Here is a 19,738-nt window from a genome sequence, read left to right on the forward strand (position 1 = left end):
TTTTCAGGATATCCCTGCTTCAGCACAGGTGGTGCAGTCATTATGACTGAGCCACCTGTGCTGAAGACGGGATATCCTGAAAACCGGACCTGTTGGTGGCTCTTGAGGACTGGAGTTGCCATAATATATACTTGCATTGCTGGTCCCTCTGGCAGGAAAAGGGTTAAAGAAGTGTATCTGAATTTATATGGACAAGAAAAAAGTGAGAAAAAAAAAATATATCAGAAGAACGCCCCCTTAAATTGTGCGTGAATGGAACATTCCAAGAGTCGTTTACACCAATTAGAGCCAATCAGAGCGTTTCATGTCGGAAAGTTCCATTCATGACGTTGGCGGTGAGTGTTGTTGAAAGCAGCGTGCTGATTGGTCTACCCCATGACCTATTACATTAAAGTTAAAGCATGATACGCAGCTAGTGACGCCTGGGGAGGGGAGAATTAGCAAGTGGAGGACAAGTTCAGCGTGGCGATGGGCAATAGGCCAGGTGGCTACATGTCCCACAGACAAAACCGCCGGCTTCTATTGCGCTTGGTATTTGTGGAAGAGAAAATAATGTCCACCGGCCATGTCAGTGCCAGTTTGGAAGAGATTGTTCCCAGTGGGATGCACAAGTGTGGCTAAACATGGCTGCCAGGCTTCTTCCTGCCGCAGACCAATCAGGAACAAGGATCCATGACCTGGAAATTACTGATTGGCTGCCTGAGCAGGAAGCCGTCTGGCAGCCATCTTGGTTGTGAGCAAACCTGCCACCACTTTGCGTCAAAGTCTGCATTCCCATCACTCACAACCCAGGCTTTGGTGTAGCATTGATTTTTAGCCCTTTGAGTGCCCCAAGATCTCGCATTACATCATGGGCTCTGGCCCTTCTGGGGCTAAGTCCCGCCCTTTCAGTGCTTGTTTTCTAAGGGGAAATCGCAGTCGTTCATTTCCGGGTTAAGGGGCACAGGGATCACACGACCACTCCGAGGAGCCTAACGGGTTAAAAGGACAACGGCACCACACTCCAACGGCACCACACTCCAACGGCACCACACTCCAACGGCACCACACTCCAACGGCACCACACTCCAACGGCACCACACTCCAACGGCACCACACTCCAACGGCACCACACTCCAACGGCACCACACTCCAACGGCACCACACTCCAACGGCACCACACTCCAACAGCACCACACTCCAACAGCACCACACTCCAACAGCACCACACTCCAACAGCACCACACTCCAACAGCACTTCTGTAAACATTTGTAAGTTGGGTGTGATATTGTCAAAAATGAACAAGTCGTGAAGTCTTACCAAACCCAAACAGAATGTAAATGGCTCCTCCGCCGGTGTAGTGGGCCAGTGGCCCTAGAAGTTTGCCTTCTCCCGAGATGCCGTATTTCACCATCCCGCCCAATGGTTTACCAGTACGACCAGACACCAGGAGAAAGCCCAGATCCGGCTGCAAGAGAGGGACGAGAACAAGCTGCTCACTTCTTCCAAGTCTCGAATGTCACAAATGTACCCAGCATTTTACCCTGAAGAGCTTGCAATCCAATATTAGCGCCTGAGGCACAGGGAGAGAAAGTGACTTGCCCACGATCGCAAAGAGAGATGACCTCGGATCACCCACTTCAAAGGCAGTGCTCGAACCCCTAAGGCTACGCTTATAGTGACGGCAAAACAAATACATTGAATCCGTTGCATGCGCTTATAGTAGTCCGTATTATTTGATATTTGGAGAGACAGTCGCCACATGTGACTGTCTCTAAACCAATCACAGAGCGCCTATTGCACTCTGCCCTCCCCCTTGGTGATGTCACTGGCCTTGTCGCCAGCGATGTCGCTCAAACTTTAAAACCAATTTTTGACAATGGCGACGGCATCGTTCGCGTCGCCGGCACTATGAACGCGGCCCGAGTTACTCCTCTTTGCCCATGAATTTGACGGAACGCTTAATACATTCGCCGTTCGGAAATATCTGTCTTTTACACTGTGCCTTCGCTTTTTTTTTTATTTTCCATCCCAACCACAAACTTTATGGTCCGTTCGCTGTGCAGTTTCAGAGATAAAAAATACATATTTTTTTTTGCGTGGCTAATTAAAGATGGCAGCCACGGGAAACCCAAGCAGAAAATCCCTCTGTTTCAGGACCACCACAGCACTGCCTAATCTCCCATTCCGTACGCTGTGAGGCGGCTTCCCCGCGCCGCAGGAGAGTTCAGGCCTGTTCATTACAATGACGCAGATATCTTCCCCAGCACTGGGAAGACGTCTTCACCCTACGAGGAATAAGGGTGCTGCTTTAACCACTACACCACAGAGTACCCCCGCCGTACTGGTTACCTGAGTCTCCCCTATGGTGAGCACCAGTAAGTCACTGGTGTGATCTTCGTCCAGGTCCGGCAGTATCACAGCAGGAGCCGCCACGGTTCCACCGGACATGTGGTTTGCGCTCATGGTCCACAGTGTCCTTCCTTCCAACAGAGATGAGAGACGTGGTTATTTACGCCACGTACCTGCACACTTGCCACGCTCCTCGGGGTCCCGTGGATTTCCCCGGCTCTGCCCCTGCTACAATGTCTCGCTTATACACTGCCCCTTCTCTCCCCCCAACTCTAGAACTCCCTCCCCCCAAGCTCCCTCTCTCCTCCCCCCACACCCACACGCTATGTCACCCCTACAATGCATTGGTGGCTTCCAACCACAGATGTAGCGGACGTTAGTGCGCGTGTTATTTACACAATATTACTCTGACAATCTCCTCCAGAATACATCAAACCCAGCTAACGTCTGGCAGGTTATCAACAACATATTCCAGCCTCCTAACCATCAATAACCAAGTAATATCACTGAGGGGGATATTACTCTGACAAACCCTACTGACATTGCAAATGCATTCAATGATTACTTTGTGGGGTGTGCCACTAACTTATTAGTGAAACGCAGCCCAAACCACAAACCTGAATCTCATCCTGGGAGTATCCCTACAGTCCCACCTCCTCCCAACACTGCCCACAATTTTCAAATTGGCCCAGTATCTGAAGAGGAGATTACACAAGCGCTCCTCAAATTAAAACTAAGCAGCCAATGTGGACCTGACTTACTACAATCTAGGTTTCTAAGACTTGGTGCCCCAGCCATTGCCAAACCAATTGCTTCCATAGTCAACTCTATCCTGTCTGCAGGCCATATCCCTAAGACATGGAAAACTGCTAGAGTTGTCCCAATCTTCAAAAGTGGGGACAAAAACACTCTCCCTTCTCCCAATCCTATCCAAAGTCATGGAAAAATGTGTTCACTCCCAACTAAGCGATTACTATACCAAGACAAATTTCCCTAGCCAATTCCAATCTGGCTTTCGCCCCAAACACTCCACCGTAACTACCCTGCTAAAAGTTTGCAATGAAATCCAGTGTGGAATGGAACGGGACAACTCACTGGTGCAATATTCCTAGATTTTGCAAAGGCTTTTGATACTGTTGATCATGCTATCCTGCTTAACAAACTCCAGAGCTCTGGAATAGGGAAGCATGCTTTAAACTGCTTTCAGCCCTACCTATCAGGTAGATCCCAACATGTGTCCATCTCAGGCTCTAACACCAACCCCCTGGATATCACCTGTGGTGTCCCGCAAGGCTCTGTTCTGGGGCCCCTACTCTTCTCAGTGTTCATTAATGATCTTCCCACAGCTTGTAAGGAAGCTTCAATACACATGTATGCATATGACACAAATCCTATATGCACAAAGCCATAGCCTCTCCGACCTTGAAAACATACTTCAGTCTGACTTTTTGAGACTCGAAAACTGGATTTCCCAAAACAAACTGTTTTTAAACACTGACAAGACTGTAACAATGGTATTTGGGACCAAGACTACATTTTTAAAGCTTCCAGTGACTGAGCTCCAGATCAGAACCAACGCTAACACCACCCTAACTCCTGTTACTAGTTTTAAATACCTGGGCATATGGTTTGACTCCCACTTAACATTCGGGATGCACATTGATGCCCTAACATCCAAAACCTATGCCAAACTATGTGTACTTTACAGGAACAAATCCTCCCTAAGCCTGCTGGTCAGAAAGCGTATCGCACAGCAGATGCTAATGCCAATTATCGACTATGGAGACATAGTATATGGCTCGGCACCTCAAACCCACCTTAGCAAACTTGACACCCTCTAAAATTCAATTTGTCGTTTTGTTCTCCAATGCAACTACAACACATCACATCACTGCGAAATGCTCAAAGAACTAGACTGGTCATCACTCGAGTCTAGGCGCAAAGTTCACCTTTCCTGTCTTGCTTTTAAATTCTTTATGGGCAAGCTACCCAGCTATCTGAACAAGCTCCTCACCCCTACCACATGCAGCACCTATCACCTGAGATCTGACTCCAAAAGACTGTTCATGGTCCCAAGGCTCAACAAAGTATCCGGCCGCTCCTCCTTCTCTTACCGTGCACCCCAAAACTGGAACAGTCTACCGGAGACTCTCATATCCACCACCAGTCTAAGCTCTTTCAAATCTAAGGCTGTCTCACATTTTAACCTGGTCTGTAACTGTTTCATACGCTCATAATATATATTATCTCTAACTGTGCATGCAATGTCTTGTATATAATGTATACCCTGTTCATTTATGTAACTGTATTTGTAACCATGTATTATTTGTTTTACTCTGTGCCCAGGACATACTTGGAAACGAGAGGTAACTCTCAATGTATTACTTCCTGGTAAAATATTTTATAAATAAATAAATAACTGGTACTGCTAACAATGGTTACAGCCGGGCTGGCCAACTCCAGTCCTCGTGGCCAACTCCAGTCCTCGTGGCCCAGCCCCCCCCCCCCCCCACACCAGGTCTTGTTTTCAGGATATCCCAGCTTCAGCACAGGTTGCTCAGGGGCTCAGTCGAAGTAGGGACTGATTAAGCCACCTGTGCTGAAGCAGGGAAATCCTGTAAACCTGACCTGTTGGGGGGACGGGTGGGGGGGGGGGGGGGGGTTCTTGAGGACTGGAGTTGATGACTCCCCTGGGTTAAGGAGAGAACATGTCATCTTATTCAACGTGTTATTTTGTGCTTTAACTTGTGTTAACGGGGGTGATACATAGAAACGATGAAGTGCCTGGGGGTATTTTACTTTCACTGCTGGAGCGGGCACGCCGCTTTCTACCTGCAAGTGGGGTCGTTTGTAAAGGACCAGGGCAGTTTGATTGAAATCCTCACACTAACGAGACCCATAAGGTTCAATAAGCTATCTGTGAGTAGGTTTCCTGGCTCTACACTTCTTTAGCCAAAAGTGACACCCTGTGCTCATTTGCATGTCATTACCCAGAATCCCTGGGTGCAGTGGAAGCACTGTATGCTAAGAGATAATGGGGCAGGGCAGGGTTGCAGGCCTGCCCGAGGGTGCGCTCCGGCCTTACCGGAGGAGGCTCTGAGTGCACGGAGCAGCTTGGACGTTCCAGTTAGGATACACGTGTTGTTCTGCGGGGATCCCAGCGCCAGCCGCCCGCACTGTATGCTGCGGAGATCCCCCTGGCTGCGGGTGCTCCACAGGGTGCTGCTGTTTGTGCCGGAGAGGGCAACTACGGACGAGACACCTATACACAGGGGGGAGAGGGGCAGAGAGCGAGGGGTAGAGGGGCAGAGAGCGAGGGGGAGAGGGGCAGAGAGCGTGGGGGAGAGGGGCAGAGAGCGAGGGGGAGAGGGGCAGAGAGCGAGGGGGAGAGGGGCAGAGAGCGAGGGGGAGAGGGGCAGAGAGTGAGGGGGAGAGGGGCAGAGAGCGAGGGGGAGAGGGGCAGAGAGCGAGGGGGAGAGGGGCAGAGAGCGAGAGGAATACATCATAGAGTTGTAATATACAGAACGTGCGAGTGTGTGAACACACACATACACACACACACGACTTGACAGTTGTGATCTGCAATATACCCTTTTTGCCCCCACTTATACTAGGCACTACTGTATAGCAATTATGTATCTTAATCGGCAGTACAACAAGCTGACAAAGTACAACATAAACATTATTGCCAATTTAACACACACACTAACACACACTAACACACACTAACACACACTAACACACACCACGGAAATTCCTGCTTTAATGCAGGGGGATAAAGGGATTCGCGCCACAACCCTCTCTCATTCTTACCCTGGGACATGTTGCTTTTGGGGGCCAAGACAGACAGCAAGATGTCAGGGACCCCGTCATTATTCACATCGAAAAGTTCAAGGGGAGAGGAGACACCTGCAGGAAACAGAGTGGGGATTAAAAGTGCTAACATTTATTCTACACCCCAGAGTACCACTACTATTTATTCTACACCCCAGAGTACCACTACTATTTATTCTACACCCCAGAGTACCACTACCATTTATTCTACACCCCAGAGTACCACTACTAGTTATTCTACACCCCAGAGTACCACTACTATTTATTCTACACCCCAGAGTACCACTACTATTTATTCTACACCCCAGAGTACCACTACTATTTATTCTACACCCCAGAGTACCACTACTATTTATTCTACACCCCAGAGTACCACTACCATTTATTCTACACCCCAGAGTACCACTACTATTTATTCTACACCCCAGAGTACCACTACTATTTATTCTACACCCCAGAGTACCACTACTATTTATTCTACACCCCAGAGTACCACTACCATTTATTCTACACCCCAGAGTACCACTACTGTTTATTCTACATCCCCAGAGTACCACTACTGTTTATTCTACCTCCCCAGAGTACCACTACTATTTATTCTACATCCCCAGAGTACCACTACTATTTATTCTACATCCCCAGAGTACCACTACCATTTATTCTACATCCCCAGAGTACCACTACCATTTATTCTACATCCCCAGAGTACCACTACTATTTATTCTACACCCCAGAGTACCACTACCATTTATTCTACACCCCAGAGTACCACTACTGTTTATTCTACATCCCCAGAGTACCACTACTGTTTATTCTACCTCCCCAGAGTACCACTACTATTTATTCTACATCCCCAGAGTACCACTACTATTTATTCTACATCCCCAGAGTACCACTACTATTTATTCTACATCCCCAGAGTACCACTACTATTTATTCTACACCCCAGAGTACCACTACTATTTATTCTACCTCCCCAGAGTACCACTACTATTTATTCTACCTCCCCAGAGTATCACTACTATTTATTCTACATCCCCAGAGTACCACTACTATTTATTCTACACCCCAGAGTACCACTACTATTTATCCTACCTCCCCAGAGTACCACTACTATTTATTCTACACCCCCAGAGTATCACTACTATTTATCCTACCTCCCCAGAGTACCACTATTTATTCTACACCCCAGAGTACCACTACTATTTATTCTACACCCCAGAGTATCACTACTATTTATCCTACCTCCCCAGAGTACCACTACTATTTATTCTACCTCCCCAGAGTACCACTACTATTTATTCTACCTCCCCAGAGTATCACTACTATTTATTCTACCTCCCCAGAGTATCACTACTATTTATTCTACCTCCCCAGAGTACCACTACTATTTATTCTACATCCCCAGAGTACCACTACTATTTATTCTACCTCCCCAGAGTACCACTACTACTTATTCTACATCCCCAGAGTACCACTACTATTTATCCTATCTCCCCAGAGTACCACTACTATTTATTCTACATCCCCAGAGTATCATTACTATTTATTCAACATCCCCAGACTATCACTACTATTTATTCTAAATCCCCAGAGTACCACTACTATTTATTCTACATCCCCAGAGTACCACTACTATTTATTCTACATCCCCAGAGTACCACTACTACTTATTCTACCTCCCCAGAGTATCACTACTATTTATCCTACCTCCCCAGAGTATCACTACTATTTATCCTACCTCCCCAGAGTATCACTACTATTTATTCTACCACACCAGAGTATCGCTCCTTTTTTTTTTACTGAGACGAATGGTTCCATTTAGAGAATATATATATATCTTTATAGGAAGCGTCTCTCCCCTTCTGCTTCCTAAGCATCAATATTCAGTGAATATTTCTTAAACATGGATAGAATAAATTCTCCTCAATGTTAAATGAATGTTCACAACTGTTTTTAAGCCTGTTCAACTGCTGGATAGTAAGATACCTTTATTTCGACAAATAGTTTATTGTATAAAAGCCTTTGACAAATAATTTTCCGTATACCACCTTTGGAATCTCACCGGGTTCCTCAGGTATATTTACCAACTACTTGTTGGTTCAGTAGAAGTTGCCATACTATCTATCTATTTTTGCCAAGCTGATTAAGGACAAGCTTGATCCAAAACAAGAACCTTTATAGAATTTGGTACCAAGACCTGCTTCTATCCAAGCCACCATACTGTATAATGTTAGGCTTATTAATACTAAGGTGGACTCTTGCTGACCATGTTTCTTCTTGTGGTCAAGAACCAAAAAGGATGGCAAAGAAGCAAGGTTAGGCTCAAGGTTAAAGAAGTTGACTGGAGGTTCCATTCTGTTCCTCATGAGCAATGTGGAGGCCCTGAGAGATATAGCAAATGATGAAGAGGCAGCAGGTTCACATCAATGAAAGTTATATCTTCTAGTGGCTGAGACCATACAGAATATAGAAAACATGAGAGACATAGTACAATTTGAAGGGGTTGTAGACTGACCTCTAGGAAGCTGCATACAGTATCTATCCTAGTGAGTGGGACAATGTGGAATGAGGATGCCTTAGTTTGGGTTGAAGTTGAAAAGTTGAAGGTTCCACCCAACCAAAACACACCCCATGTGGCTCTGAAACTACCTGAAGGCTCTTTTGTTTTTCTAGCTTCTCACCTGTCTCCTCACCCACGCTGAGGTTCCAGAAGTTGAGCTGATCTTTGCGAGGACAAGGGATGAGGAACGCACAGATGAGCACCATGACCATGGAGATTACCACGGTGAGAAGGAAGACTGTGGTCCTCACATAAGTCACCATAGAAGACGTCACCTTGAGCTCAGGGTCCAGCCCATCTAACGTTGACATCCCATCCTGCTTAATGTCCACTGGCCGCTGCTGGACTCTTTTGGAGTCCCCTTCATCAGAGTCTGGGTCATGAGACGCCCCTCGGAGGCCCTTCCCATTCTGTACTCCATTCTGCTGGATGTTAATCACAAGGTCATCTTCACTCTCGTCACTGTCAGCCTGTGTGAGAGGGTCGTATTCTCTCGGGTCATGGGACTTCTTACCTATGAACGTGAAGACCACAAGTATAGTACACAAAATACAACGCAACACATGCGCAGAGTAGGTTATATGGGGCAATCCTACTTCGCCCACAAAAACAGTTGTAAATGACCTCATTGAGTTGGCTTCCTCCTGGAACCATTTAATCATTCACCTTCCTTTGGACACTACGTTTATCTTTTTAAACGGGTATTCTGAAAAGCAGGGTGACTGTTAATCTAGTGCTTCTTCCACACTTCACCCTCCATGTTGGAGGAGCCATCAGGAGAAGAGGAATAGAGAGGCAGCGACATCACGATAAAGGAAGGACATCGTGAAGTCAAACTTCTCACCCAAATCAGCAACAGCTTACCTGAACTGGGGTGTCCCTCGGAGCTGATCCATGGTTCCCCGACTTCTGGGGACCCCCCAGTTTCCGAGCAAGTTTCCTTGAAAAAACTACAAACATGGCAACTAGGGTCACCAATAGTAAGCAGCTGTCTATTGGCTGCTGAAGCAAGTCCTGGCCATGCGGCCATTTTGTGTCCTGCCCATTGGACAAGTGCTCGTGAATTGGGGTAACTGCCCGATTCAAGTTAGTAAAAAACACATCTTATAATTATACACACACACACATCATACATGTGACCCATTAACCCCTTCATTGCGTTGCAAGCCCCTCTGTTGCTGACAGAGCTAAACCTGGTTACATGCTTACAACCATAAAGATGCAGTTCTCCTTAAAAAAAAATGACAAAAATGTCTTTTACAGCAGAGTATTCGCCTTATTTTTGTCCTCGAGTAGCTATTCCGGATTCTATTAGTAATTTTAGTTGACAAGGCCGAAGGCCTGCCGTATAGTGTCCCACGTAGCAGTACCCGCCGAGTATTCTCACCGGCTCCCCTGCTTCCCTCGCAGAGTACAAAGTGTCATATCAGCGACAAGGTCTTATCCTGAGCGTCTCTGAAGCCCAACAATGTTCCTATTGCTGGCAATAACGTCACTAATTAAGAGAGAATTCATCTGGTCTAGGACAATATGGTGGTGGCCATTTTTCCGCGACCAGATCGTCGCCACTCACCGCAGGGACATCTCTCTTTCAGCCATTTCGGCTCCAAGGTAAGCCCCCAACAACCCCCAATATTAACCCTAACTCCTACTCTAAAAAACAATCCCTTACCCCAATTCCCTAACCGCGAAAAGCCCTTAAATTAACTTACCTTACTGGCGAAGCAGCCGGCGGCAACTTGGTCACGGCAAGACGGCCGCAGCCAATAGTCCGATTCCGTGATTTGACCCCCTCTCGTACGACAGGGGGTGCGCACAACTTTGTGATGCAGGGATAAAAGATCTGGTGCTGTGCAGTGACAGGTGACAGGCGCAGTGACAGGCGCAGTGACAGGTGCGGTGCAGTGACAGGTGTCAGGTGCGGTGCAATGACAGGTGTCAGGTGCGGTGCAGTGACAGGTGTCAGGCGCAGTGACCGGTGACAGGCGCAGTGACCGGTGACAGGCGCAGTGACAGGTGTCAGGTGCGGTACAGTGACAGGTGACAGGCGCAGTGACCGGTGACAGGTGCAGTGACCGGTGACAGGCGCAGTGACCGGCGACAGGCGACGATCTGTGGCCACATCGAGAAGCTCGAAGAAAATCCGCCAGTCCTGTTGCACCTCAGAAGATTTCGACTACCGCAGCTTGGCTCAAATCACACGTGGATTGTTCCTGCAAAGCTTTGCCCCAGACAAAGGCTTTTCCTGAAACGTTGTCCCTGTAACCATCACTCTGCATCAAATAAACCCGCGTATGATTGAGCCGCGCGGCGCGTACTGGAATTCCTCAGAAATGCGTCAGGACCGGCGCGTTTCCCTCTTCTACAGCTCCAGAGCAGCACCAGCTGCCACATCTTTGCTGTTAGCATGGTTGGATTAGCCATTTAATTGTTAAACAGTTCCCAAGAAAGGTTGGGGTTTGGGTTTTGCCCCGGCTACGTGTGACCAGCGCCCCTTAACTCACCGCCATGCTGGAACCAGAACGGGACGATGCCGCCTTTGCCCGTCTTCTTCGCGTACCCGGCTCTCTCCTGCCTGAACATTTCGGACTGCGAGTCCCTGGCAGAGGGCGGGGGTGACTCTGGCTGCGTGTAACCCGAGCGCGGATACTTCTTGCCGTGCTGGATAATCCCGGCTTCACCTCGCTCCCTCTGCGCAGATCTAGCCCTCCCCGCTGCTTGTGGTTATCGGAGACGGACCCATCCGACTGGTTTAACCGGTGGCGTCTCCCGGGATCTGCGGCTCATGACTGCAGATCACATGTGGAAACGTCCCCTGGGGCGGCCGCATAAGCCCGGATGGAATCAAGTTGTAGGTTTAACCCCTCTGATGCCAGAAGTAAATGAAAGCAATTTATTAATGTGAAAGGAGCAATCCAAGGGGCTTTTTTTTTTTTACATGTAAGGTTGAAGCAGGGGGTCGCTGGAGCAGATCCCCATTAATTTCAGCCCCGGGGACCCCCTGCTGCCGGAGATACTGACCTCCGTAGTAGGTGCCGGTATCTCTGCAGGCTGAGAAACTGTGTGCCTAACAGAATGGCGGCGTTTAAATATCTTGCGTCCCACTGGCCAATAGGAAGTCGTGACGCCATCCGGTGTGCGGTTCCTACTGGCCCGCGTGACCAGGACACATAACTCCGCAGAGATGCCGGCGCCCCCTACGGGGGTCGGTACCCCTGCAAGCAGGGGGTCCCCGTGGGGTTCAGCTCCAGAGACCCCCCCCCGGCTTCACTCCGGTATTTTGCTGCTTTAAGGAGATGTACTAAAAAAGAATGTTTCTGTGCAGCAAAAAGAAGGAGAAAGTGCATAAAAAGCGCGTTTATATCGTCAGCGCAGAATTACATTCCTCTGTATCAACCAAAAATGGATTTGACGCAGCGCGAGGTTTCATTCTATAGGTTAACACAGAGGCGCGCGAGGTGTCATTCTATAGGTTAACACAGAGGCGCGCGAGGTTTCATTCTATAGGTTAACACAGAGGCGCGCGAGGTTTCATTCTATAGGTTAACACAGAGGCGCGCGAAGTGTCATTCTATAGGTTAACACAGAGGCGCGCGAGGTTTCATTCTATAGGTTAACACAGAGGTGCGCGAGGTGTCATTCTATAGGTTAACACAGAGGTGCGCGAGGTGTCATTCTATAGGTTAACACAGAGGCGCGCGAGGTGTCATTCTATAGGTTAACACAGAGGCGCGCGAGGTTTCCCTTCTCCCCTCCCCGCTCGCGTTGCCGTGGCGACTCGTTGCCGAAGACGAGGTAAGGGAAGTTGCAGAGGCCTCACGCGACCCCCGGCATCAACGCAAATGCCTTGGGGGAAAGACTGCGGGGCCTCTGCAACCGCCGGGCCCCCCCTGAAAAATCTTGTGCCCCCCCACTGGGGGGGGAGGGGGAGGGGTGCGCCCCCCAGTTTACACACCCCTGGATTAACAAAATGTATTATTTTCACAGTACGGCCATGATAAATATTACACTAATAATAGATATTTACCAACACTACAGTAGTTATAAATATAAGGAAAATCATTGTTTTCATTTAAATTGCATCAATCGGGTATCCAACATGACGCGGCGTGTCGCAATTCATTGCAAATAAATGATGCGTCACATGTATGAAGTCTTCATACATTCACAGCGTCACAGCGTCACCATTTTAACACGGACGCCTATAAGCTAATGCCTCTCGCATTACACCGCTTTCCAGCAGAGCTGGTTATACCCACTGTGACAGAAACCAGGGGATGGTAATAAATTCCGTATATAGGGCTCCCAGGATACTAGACAGTTTCTATCCTGTTTGGCCTGGGAGTGCAGCCTTATAATACATACACTCCATCCCACAGTTTGGCAAGCGCTGGAACTGAGGGATGAGAGATCCAGACCAGAGTTTGTCTGCTGCCTGATTTCTGTCACCTGTCATGCTAATTAGGAATCAGGTATGAAAGACTGATTTCCTGTTTGCTCTGGTCTCCCCACAAGAGCCAGGAGGCTGGAAGGCTGCTGAACTACAGAGGGGAGAAGCCTCTTCCCCAAACAGGTTCAATCTTTCTGTTCATTTGTGTAAGACTGCAAAAGTACCGTGTTTTGATGTTGGAAGTGGAAAAGCCACTTCCAACCCTGAGTCAGGGATATCTAAGTTAAGTTATCGCTCAGGTGAGCAGCTTTTGTTTTGATCTGTTTTCTGTTGTATGCACTGTGGCAGTCTCAGTGCCTGGGACTGAATAAACCAGGCATAGCCTGTTTAAAGGAACAGTACGTGACGCCTCATCATTTAACCTACCCTAAAAGACCGTGTTCTAAACAGTCCCGGACAAACGACGGAGCCCCGGAGTAAGCCGTTTGTCACATATGGTGGAGAATGCGGGCAGAGCACTAGGGGGTCTGCGGGTTAAAGAACTTTGAAAAAAAAAAAAAAAAAGTTTTTTTCATCCTCTGCAAACAAGATGGAAGACGTGGTGGGTGCGCTGGTACGCAATGTCGCTGCCCAGAAAGACGCGAATGAAACCCAGCAACAGCTGTTAATAGCCCAGCAAGAAACTAATGCAAACCAGCAGCAGACGAATGCAGCCCAGCAACAGCTGCTAATAGCCCAGCAAGAGATTAATGCCAACCAGCAACAGGCGAATGCAAACCAGCAACAGACGAATGAAGCCCTGCAAAACGCGAATGCAAACCAGCAAGAGACAAACCGCTTGCTGAGAGAGGAGCAACAGCGGTTCGCTCAGGGCTTACAGCAGGAACTCGAGATCCTGAGGGGGACTATCAGTAACCTTCCACTGGCAGCGGCAGCCCCAGTTCCGAAAATGACCAGGGCAAGCCACTACCTTCAGAAGATGGGACCCTCGGATGATGTGGAAGCCTATCTTCTCACGTTTGAACGCACGGCACAGAGAGAGGGATGGCCAGAAGCTGAGTGGGCTGGTCTAATCGCACCCTTCCTAAGCGGCGAACCCCAGAAGGCTTACTTTGATCTAGAGCCAGCCGAAGCTAACGTCTATGCAAAATTGAAGTTCGAGATCCTCGCCCGCCTCGGCGTAACCACGGCTGTTCGCGCCCAAAGGTTTCACGCATGGTCCTTCACGATGGATAAAGCCACCCGAAGCCAGATGTATGACCTCATCCACCTCGCCCGGAAGTGGCTACAACCCGAGATCAACTCAGCCAGCCACATCGTGGAACGGTTGGTCATGGACCAGTTCTTGAGGAAACTTCCCTCTGCCTTACGCCGTTGGGTCAGTCGGAGTGACCCCCACAATGCGGATGAGCTTGTGGCCCTCATAGAAAGGTACAATGCAGCAGAAGAGCACCCGCAACCCACAGTCGTGGAGCAACCCCACTACCCGAGGTTCCAGGACTCTTCCAGAGACGGTAAAAGGGTACCGGGGTTAAGGGGCGCTGAAGAGCGGCGACCACCTTCACGCAGCACCAGCAACAGTGGTTCGCACACTAAGGGCAATAGCCAACATGGGGAGCCGGGAAAAGGCTCTAAGTGGGACACAGACTATGTACCTAAATGTGTAAATTGTCATGAGAGGGGCCACACAGCAAAAATCTGCCCACTAAATGATGAGCCCATGCAATGCAACAGCGTGGAACCTTATTCGCTGTTGTCCCAATGTATGGGCCCTAGCCCAGAGGACCCCTTGAATAACCATCTGTGGGCATTTGTAAAGGTTAATGGTAAGAGGGTTCGGGCACTTCTTGACTCTGGGAGCATGGTCACACTAGTGTCCGAATACCTCTTGCCCATTAAGAAGAAACAGGGAAACAGTTCACAAAGAGTGGCAATTTGTTGTATACATGGGGATAATCATGAATATTCCACTGTTGATGTTTTTTTTGAAACAGAGTTTGGTTCTTTAGATTTCAAGGTGGGTATTGTACCCAAACTGGCACATGATGTGTTAATAGGGACCGACTTTCCCCATTTTCTAAAAATGTGGTCCCCCGCTCAGAATAGCGCCCAGAGTTCAATAGCGGACCATAACGAAGTATTAGAAGAAACAAATCCTTTCCCTTTTTCAGAAATGGAGGTTGACGAGGGCCCAAATAAGAAGGGGGAAAAGGAGGAGTGCTGTAAAATTCCCTTCCCCATCACTACTTTGGTAGGGAATACCCCAAATCAAGATGTTGAGCAGACACTTACCACCCCAGAACCGGATAAGACCCTCGCTGACCTAGAGGTCAGTCCTGGGAGTTTTAAGAAGGCCCAGTGGGAGGACCCCACATTAGCGGTAGCAAGGGGAAATATACGGGACCAGAATAGTACTCCTGGCCAACCAGATAGGTCACTTGCTTACCCCTACTTCGAGGTAGAGAACGACCTAGTATATCGGGTTGATAAAAGGAAATCAGTTACAACTAAACAATTGTTGGTACCACGGACATTCCGTAACGTAGTATTACACCTCGCACATAGTCATCCATTGGGGGGACACCTAGGGGTGGAAAAGACAAAAGAAAAGGTTCTCCGAAGCTTCTATTGGCCTGGGGTTCTGGCAGAAATTACGAATTATTGTTCCTCATGCCCAGAATGTCAGATCACCGCCCCGTTCAAGGCGTACCGCAGCCCATTGGTACCCCTTCCCATAATAGAGGTACCATTTGACCGGATTGCTATGGATCTAGTAGGACCCCTAATAAAGTCTGCTAGGGGACATCAGCATATATTGGTAATATTAGATTATGCCACCCGATATCCGGAGGCAGTTCCCCTACGTAGCACCTCAGCTAAAAACATAGCAAAAGAGTTAGTAGTTCTGTTTTCCCGGGTCGGGATTCCTAAAGAGATTCTATCTGACCAGGGAACACCATTTATGTCCCAAGTAACGAAAGAGCTATGTAAACTCCTAAAAATCAAGCATCTCAGAACCTCAGTCTATCATCCACAAACAGATGGTTTAGTGGAAAGGTTCAATAAAACCTTAAAGAGCATGTTACGGCGGGCGGTTGATAAAGATGGGAAAAACTGGGATTGTTTGTTACCGTACCTGTTATTTGCCATTAGGGAAGTTCCCCAATCATCCACAGGCTTCTCCCCGTTTGAACTATTGTATGGCCGACACCCAAGGGGCTTACTGGATATAGCCAAAGAGACTTGGGAACACGAGGTTACCCCTTACAGAAGTGTAATAGAGCATGTTGCCCAGATGCAGGACCGCATTGCTGCAGTCCTACCCATAGTGAGGGAACACATGGAGAAAGCTCAAGAAGCACAGAGGAATACATATAATAAGGGTGCTAGGGTCAGAATTTTTTCTCCAGGTGATAGGGTACTAGTTCTGGTTCCCACCGTGGAGAGTAAATTCCTTGCTAAATGGCATGGGCCATATGAGGTCTTGGAAAGAGTGGGAGAAGTAAATTATAAGGTAAGACAGCCAGGTAGGAGGAAACCTGAGCAAATTTACCATATAAACCTACTCAAGCCCTGGAAAGATAGAGAAGTCTTGTTAACCCTAGTACCCCCAGGTCCGTCAGAGAATCAAGAAACTGACCCAGAGGTTAGCATAGCTGAAACCCTGTCTGTTCATCAGAAACGAGAGGTTCAGAATTTAGTGAAAAGAAACAAAGAAATCTTCTCTATACGGCCAGGTAGAACTAGCGTAATTGAACATGACTTAGTCTCTGAACCGGGGGTCCGAGTTAACCTTAAACCGTACCGAATCCCAGAGGCCAAAAGAAAGGCTATAAGTTTAGAGGTTAAAAAAATGCTAAAACTAGGTGTAATTGAGGAATCCCAAAGTGGGTGGAACAGCCCTATAGTCTTAGTCCCAAAGCCAGATGGTACAACAAGGTTTTGTAATGACTACCGGAAACTAAACGCGGTGTCAAAATTTGATACTTATCCTATGCCCAGGGTAGATGAACTTGTAGAGAGACTGGGCAAAGCCCGATATCTCACAACCCTAGACCTAACAAAAGGGTACTGGCAGGTTCCCCTCACAGAAAGGGCAAAAGAAAAGACAGCCTTCTCAACCCCAGACGGCCTCTTTCAGTATAAGGTGTTGCCTTTTGGCTTACATGGAGCTCCCGCCACATTCCAAAGAATGATGGATAAAATTTTAAAACCACATGCTCGGTATGCTGCCGCCTACCTGGATGATGTGGTAATCCATAGTGAAGATTGGCAATCCCACCTTCCAAAGGTCCAAGCTGTGCTTGACGCAGTCCGGTCTGCTGGACTAACTGCTAACCCCGCTAAATGCACTATTGGTCTGGAGGAGGCCAAGTATCTGGGATATTCTATTGGCAGAGGTTTACTCAAACCCCAAACACTCAAAGTGGAGGCGATACAAAATTGGCCAAGGCCAGTTACAAAAAAACAAGTAAGGACCTTTTTGGGCTTAATTGGGTACTATAGAAGGTTTATTCCCAATTTTGCAACTAAGGCAACCCCACTAACTGACCTCACAAAAGCAAGAGGACCGCTAATGGTAAAGTGGTCCCCCGAAACCGAACAGGCCTTTAGAAGCCTGAAAGAAGCTCTCTGTGCCCAACCAGTGTTGGTCACACCTGACTTCTCCAAAGAGTTCGTAGTCCAAACCGACGCATCTGAGGTAGGGCTGGGGGCGGTACTCTCCCAGGAGTCTCAAGGTGAGGAGCACCCCATCCTTTATTTAAGTAGGAAACTAAATCCCCAGGAGAAAAATTACTCCATAGTAGAGAAAGAGTGTCTCGCAATAAAGTGGGCTGTAGAGACGCTCAAATACTACCTGTTGGGGAGAAAATTCCGGTTGGTCACAGATCATGCACCCCTTACCTGGATGTGTCAAAACAGGGAAAAGAATGCTAGAGTGACCAGGTGGTTCCTAAGCCTACAACCCTTTAAATTTTCTGTGGAACACAGGTCAGGGCACAAACATGGCAATGCTGACGGGTTGTCAAGGATGCACTCCCTAATATCCATGGTCGCTCATCCCTCGAGGTCTGAGCTGGGGGGGAGGATATGTGACAGAAACCAGGGGATGGTAATAAATTCCGTATATAGGGCTCCCAGGATACTAGACAGTTTCTATCCTGTTTGGCCTGGGAGTGCAGCCTTATAATACATACACTCCATCCCACAGTTTGGCAAGCGCTGGAACTGAGGGATGAGAGATCCAGACCAGAGTTTGTCTGCTGCCTGATTTCTGTCACCTGTCATGCTAATTAGGAATCAGGTATGAAAGACTGATTTCCTGTTTGCTCTGGTCTCCCCACAAGAGCCAGGAGGCTGGAAGGCTGCTGAACTACAGAGGGGAGAAGCCTCTTCCCCAAACAGGTTCAATCTTTCTGTTCATTTGTGTAAGACTGCAAAAGTACCGTGTTTTGATGTTGGAAGTGGAAAAGCCACTTCCAACCCTGAGTCAGGGATATCTAAGTTAAGTTATCGCTCAGGTGAGCAGCTTTTGTTTTGATCTGTTTTCTGTTGTATGCACTGTGGCAGTCTCAGTGCCTGGGACTGAATAAACCAGGCATAGCCTGTTTAAAGGAACAGTACGTGACGCCTCATCATTTAACCTACCCTAAAAGACCGTGTTCTAAACAGTCCCGGACAAACGACGGAGCCCCGGAGTAAGCCGTTTGTCACACCACGTACCAGCTGCACGTTGCAAAGTCAGTATAACCAGCCTCACACTGATGAGACCCAAAATGTGGAAATAGCTATCTGTGAGTAGGGTTACTGGCTCTGCACTTCTGTGACCCAGACTGTGCTGGAAAACTGTGTAATGCGGCAGGTGTACACTTATAGGGCTCCATGTTAAAATGGACATGAAGTAAAAGGTGACACACTATGCTTACTCATTTGCATGTCATTACCCAGAATCCCTGGCTGCAGTGGGAGCACTGTATGCTAAGAGATAACGGGGAAGGGCAGGATTACAGGCCTGTCGGAGACGTGAATGTGCCCACACGTGGGGTTTTTATTTGAGGCACACTGCACGGCGGAGGGTCTGTGTCCCTTTTCCCCCCTCACAATAACTTATTTGGGGCAGGTTTCTAGAAGACGAAGTCTCAAGTACCGCTTAATTCAAAAGAGGGTTTAATTGCCCCACTATAATGTTGACCGGTACAGTGGCACAGGGCCCGGCAGTACCAGAGTGTCACTGGGCCACCAGAACATCCACGCAGGAGCGATCACAAGACGTGACTAGACCCCACATACAGTGGTCCGCGTGGATTGGCCGGGTGTGATACATAGATATAGAGAGAGATATGTCACAAGTGTCCGTCACGCTCTCTTATCTCCCACAACCAGTCCTGTTATACGCAGATAAACTGTCCGCGGGGATTTCCCCGGGCAACGGTCACATGGCCCCCCCTGCAGGCTCTCCCCCCCCTCCTTACCTTGGCTCTGGCGTTCTGATGTCACGACGTCACGTGACCCCGCGGTGTCATTTGCCGCTGCGTTGAAGCCGTCTGAGCCAAGGTAAGTGAAGATTACAGAGGCCTTCGCGGCTCCCCCGGCATTTAGTTTTGTGCCTTCCGGAAGC

At 48.3% G+C, this 19,738-nt stretch overlaps 1 protein-coding gene across 3 annotated transcripts in view; it reads right to left on the minus strand.

The window, feature by feature from the left end:
* FAM234B (family with sequence similarity 234 member B) overlaps positions 1 to 19,738 on the minus strand; it is a 44,886-nt gene that overhangs the window by 14,285 nt on the left and 10,863 nt on the right. For 2 of the 3 annotated variants that reach the window (XM_075573982.1, XM_075573980.1), the window contains exons 2-7: positions 11,234 to 11,595; positions 8,851 to 9,243; positions 6,146 to 6,241; positions 5,418 to 5,594; positions 2,333 to 2,463; positions 1,301 to 1,448 (exon numbers count right to left, since the gene is read on the minus strand). In XM_075573982.1, the coding sequence (XP_075430097.1) occupies positions 1,301 to 1,448; positions 2,333 to 2,463; positions 5,418 to 5,594; positions 6,146 to 6,241; positions 8,851 to 9,243; positions 11,234 to 11,312 (1,024 nt within the window). In that variant the 5' untranslated portion in view covers positions 11,313 to 11,595. The remainder of the gene's footprint in view (positions 1 to 1,300; positions 1,449 to 2,332; positions 2,464 to 5,417; positions 5,595 to 6,145; positions 6,242 to 8,850; positions 9,244 to 11,233; positions 11,596 to 19,738) is intronic. The other variant, XM_075573983.1, reaches the window with a different exon arrangement.

The sequence above is a fragment of the Ascaphus truei genome, chromosome 17, assembly GCF_040206685.1.
Source record: "Ascaphus truei isolate aAscTru1 chromosome 17, aAscTru1.hap1, whole genome shotgun sequence".
NCBI classification, from domain to species: Eukaryota; Metazoa; Chordata; class Amphibia; order Anura; family Ascaphidae; genus Ascaphus; species Ascaphus truei.